General features: G+C 31.2%; 1 protein-coding gene across 5 annotated transcripts in view; it reads right to left on the reverse strand.

Annotated features, from left to right (window-relative positions):
• Window positions 1–1,573, reverse strand: part of EXOC6 (exocyst complex component 6) — an 86,948-nt gene that overhangs the window by 45,587 nt on the left and 39,788 nt on the right. For 3 of the 5 annotated variants that reach the window (XM_008643804.1, XM_017726056.1, XM_017726058.1), the window contains exon 15: window positions 362–471. In XM_008643804.1, the coding sequence (XP_008642026.1) occupies window positions 362–471 (110 nt within the window). The remainder of the gene's footprint in view (window positions 1–361; window positions 472–1,573) is intronic. The other 2 variants (XM_017726055.1, XM_017726057.1) reach the window with 1 other exon arrangement.

Here is a 1,573-nt window from a genome sequence, read left to right on the forward strand (position 1 = left end):
TCAGTATCAAAGTATACTTTTCAATCTTTACATGCCTTGTTAAATAAGTTCTCTAGATTATTCAAACCAGTCAATACTGTTTAAAAAACCCCAGCAGTGTTTTAAACTGCTTACCACACCAAGCTACACTCACCGATGCACATATTGTATAGTGTATATATATATCCACATACATATAAATATATGCTACAGCACTGGGAATCATAGATTAAACATATATAAAGAATTACATATGTAAATTATGAAACAAGCATAGCAAGCAAGTACACAAGAAAGTTTATTTTCATTTTAGTATGTATTTTTAGGTGACCTGAAAGTTACAAGCTACTTTACAGCCACATTCCTGATAGTTCGAGCTTACCTGCGGTGAAGTGACTCTGAAAACTTAAGGCTTGCATAAATAAATTCCTTCACCTGCATATAAATTTGAGGCACTGACTGAGACATTGGAAGCTTCTTTGGAAAGGACTGCTGTGAAAATAAGAGATAATACTGTCTTACACTTGAAACTGATTCCAACAGAGCTTGGTACTAAACACAACAATTAGAAAGCCACTTAACATTATCAATGTTTTAATCTATCTTAACCTTTTCTGGTTTTCATCAAATACAAAGCTGTATGTGTTGAGCTGACTTCCACGTCTGTTTAAATAGCTTATAAGCAAAATAGAATTTTATCACTTCTTTAAATTACAATAAAGTTTGGAGATTTTATGTAATTCACGATGCCCCTGCAGAATGCAATTTACAAACATACATTAAAAAACAGGTCTCAAACTGCTTTTAATCTGAATGAACAAGATAGAAGTAATTGGGATAAGAGGTTCAAAAACACAAACTTTTTTTTTCCCAAAGAAAGCAGTGCCAAAAAAAAAGTTTGAGAAGTTCAACTCTTCTGGGATTCCCAAAGTATCTAGAGAATGCTCAGACTATTTTTTTAATGGTTCACAAAACCAAAGCAGTTTGAATTATTTTCAGGAATTTGGAATAACATGTGGGAAATAGTAGTAAGTTTGTAATAATAAGATGCTTCTTACACTTTGATTTTAAAGCTGATACCGTATTTGGGAGAACAAAAGTGAATAAATTCAATTTAATCTACACAGACCAAATAGGTATTTCTGCATTGAACACATAATTTTTGACATTTACAAAAAAAATCTTTTTCTCTTTATGACTAATGCATGAGAAAAATAATCAACAACTGGTATCATCCATGAATAATTCATTTTGTCTTTAAAAAAAAAAGCATCCATCAACAACAGCCAAATCTTTGTAGTAACCATACATATATGTATAGCAGATAAAACTATTCAGTACAAAATGAAAACTTTTGCCATTTATTAGCAAAATATGCCATGCTAAATAGTATCCAGGGTATGGTATACTTCCAACACTATACGGGATTTCCATTCTGTTCAACTTATTTTAGTATTACAAAGGCTAAGTAAATTAATTTGATGGCAGAAAGCATCCAGAAAGCACTCTGGAATCTCATTCAAAAATCAGCATAAAAACTTTAATTTTTCATCTTCATTGCAACACTGTATTAATGACATAGAGCTGTTACATT

Source organism: Corvus brachyrhynchos, unplaced genomic scaffold, assembly GCF_000691975.1.
Source record: "Corvus brachyrhynchos isolate BGI_N302 unplaced genomic scaffold, ASM69197v1 scaffold61, whole genome shotgun sequence".
Classification (NCBI taxonomy): domain Eukaryota; kingdom Metazoa; phylum Chordata; class Aves; order Passeriformes; family Corvidae; genus Corvus; species Corvus brachyrhynchos.